Below are 2,821 nucleotides of genomic sequence, written 5' to 3' on the forward strand. Positions count from 1 at the left end.
AGTTCTATATGTTAAGATCAAAATTGTTTACAAGGTAGAATAGACAGTGTAAGAAAATTTATATCTAGATTTTAATGAAAGTTCTCACAAATGTAAACTAACTTATTATCAAACGTACAGCACATTCATTTAGAATTTCCCTTTCAGTTGATTGCAATAATTCACTGTTAAATAACTGTAAAATTCGATAGAAAATAATTAATAATTAATTCTTAATGTCTCGCACATTACATTTCCTCTAGCTTTAAGATCATGTTTGATAAATTTAGAGTTCAATGACTTCACACATGTAGTTATACACATCCAAACAGTGCACGTCCTGCCATTGCATCTGGTAACCCTTGACAACTAAACACGATTCGCCCTCTCCGTTGCTAGGTTCCCCAGGGTACCAGTTGAAAAATCCCTCCGCGGAACCATAGCCGTACTCCCATGTTGAACTATCATTACTACGGAGTCCGTCTACCCAAAACTGAGACGTGAACCATTCTTTGTCGATAACTCCTTTGACATCTTTGTATTTCCTCATGCAGTCGATGTTTACAAGGTGGCCACCGTCGCTTTCACACTGCCGTTCCGCTTCCTCCCGAGTTGTCTGCATGCCACGATACAATTTCACACAATATCCGCTATTCGTAATGTTATAGTCGTCTGGACAGTAACCGTGACATATTTCAGTTTCTTCAGTCTTCGCTTTTGTATCGGAGTCGCAAGCTTTGTAATTTACACCGCATTCCCGGGTACGGAATTTAGCCCCAAAGTCATTGACATGCGCAAAGCATCCTGTCCATTCTTCCCACTCGGAACATGGATGAAGATCACATATTTTATCATTTATTTTGCTCTCTAGCTGTTCAATTGCTTTACCAATCAGCTGCAGTAATGGTTTGTCGTAGTCTGTCCCCATTTCCTGTAAAGCGTCTCCGTTCAGATCCTGGCTTAAGGACTCTTCATTGTCCGCCATTGGCGCTGAAAGAACGCTAGGGACAACTCCACAAACCAATAAACATAGTACCAGTTTTGCACAGTCTTTAGATTCCATAGTCTTTACGGTAAAATAATTTAGTGTATATTTGTAACTTGTATTTGCCTTATGTTGTCTCCGAACTTTTTATCTACTTGACGTAAAAGCTCTTGCTTGTCGAATATATATCTTCTAACCATACCCGTGTGACTAACCGTTTACGTGAGTTTATACGTGCCATATGGTGTTTATTTCCAATTGTTCATGGCCATAGAAAAATTATATTATATGTACATGACTTTAAGTCACGACTTTGTATATCATTAAGGTTTGTTTGTTGATACTTACTGTCTGCAATCAATATGAAAATATGTGCTTTTACAGTAAGTTGGCATAAATCAACGTAGAAAATAACCAAAGTAATATCCTTGCGAATAGCAAAAGCTGAAAAGAACAATAATAATTGGCTTTTCAAAAGCCCTGTCACAAACAAATGTTATACAAATACTGTTAAGTTGAAAAGGAGACATACTTGTGCGAGAAAGCAAACTAGATTAAGGGGATCTTTGCACTGCAAATAGTATGAAGTGAAAATTCAATTTATTCTTTCAAGCTAAAACCACTAAACAAAGTAATGGCCACTAGTTGCAGCCTCACTGTATACCAACATTTATTTTTCTCACGTACCATACACGTTTGGAATGCCCTACAAACCGCCGTTGTATCTGCACCGAGGCTGGACGCGTTATAAAAAAAAACAAGGAAAAATATCCAACAGGGAAAGCCACTTTCCAAAAACGCAGCCTCCCGTAAGGCACACACGAACAACACTCGCGCACCACACCCCACGCACGCACGCACGCACACACGCACACACACAAGGACAAAACAAACAAGTACAGGAACGCAGTGGGGCACCCCCTTGGAACGGTCTGTGGCAAAATCACCACTGGGGAGTTTAAACCGGTTTATGGTGCACCTAACCTCACTCTTACCCCCTCCATGTTCCAAAGTCACAAGACAGTCTAAATAAAAGTTATCCCACCAGCTGAAACCCTAACATACATAAAGGTAACAGATCGTAGTGTAAATAATGTATATATAATGCAATCCTTAAGAGCCTAAAACGCATTTACTCAATGCCTTTGCAGAAGACAGAGCATCAAGGGAAACAGACTTAAGGGCCCGACGAAATAGGCCAGAAGACGGAAATCATAACAGCTCAGTCCTGGTCGGATTAAAGAACTACTAATTATACTAATCTTCCGACCAGTCGCTCCCCGGACTCACTGTTTAGGTGAAGAATAGATTGTACAGTGTATATATATATATATATATATATATATATATATATATATATATATATATATATATATATATATATATATATATATATATATATATATATATATATATATATATATATATATATATATATACGTTTGGCATAAGCCATTTTGACAACACGTACGTTGAAGACGCAATGCGCAGTTTTAACCCTCTCCAGTCGATTTCTACAGAGGCGTCGGAGAGTATATCACAAATACATGCTTATGCTTTTTGATTAATTTGTACATGTATCGTTTTATTCTGTCTGTGTCAAGCCAACGTTCACATTTTGTTATGTAAAGCTATTCAGCTTGAACATTTAATCATGTTACTTTTGTCTACAAAATATGTCTGTAACAGTCAGTTCTGTGGTGTTTTTGATGTGGTTTGAGGTGTGTCATTGTTTCGATGTACTCGATTACAGAAAGCTGACCTTTGGTCAAAATAACCAGTCTGTACATGATGCAATTCTAAATTCGAATTTTTACCTCTTTCTCGTTTTACTTATAAAGTAAGTAGGTTGAAGTT

The 2,821-nt window shown here is 37.6% G+C and overlaps 1 protein-coding gene across 1 annotated transcript; it reads right to left on the minus strand.

Moving 5' to 3' along the window:
• Positions 1-265: 265 nt before the first annotated feature.
• LOC123538569 (uncharacterized) lies at positions 266-1,042 on the minus strand. Its single transcript, XM_053529850.1, has one exon. It carries the CDS (start codon positions 1,040-1,042, stop codon positions 266-268), a length of 777 nt encoding a protein of 258 aa, XP_053385825.1.
• Positions 1,043-2,821: the final 1,779 nt, after the last annotated feature.

This window comes from Mercenaria mercenaria, chromosome 18 (assembly GCF_021730395.1).
Source record: "Mercenaria mercenaria strain notata chromosome 18, MADL_Memer_1, whole genome shotgun sequence".
NCBI lineage: Eukaryota > Metazoa > Mollusca > Bivalvia > Venerida > Veneridae > Mercenaria > Mercenaria mercenaria.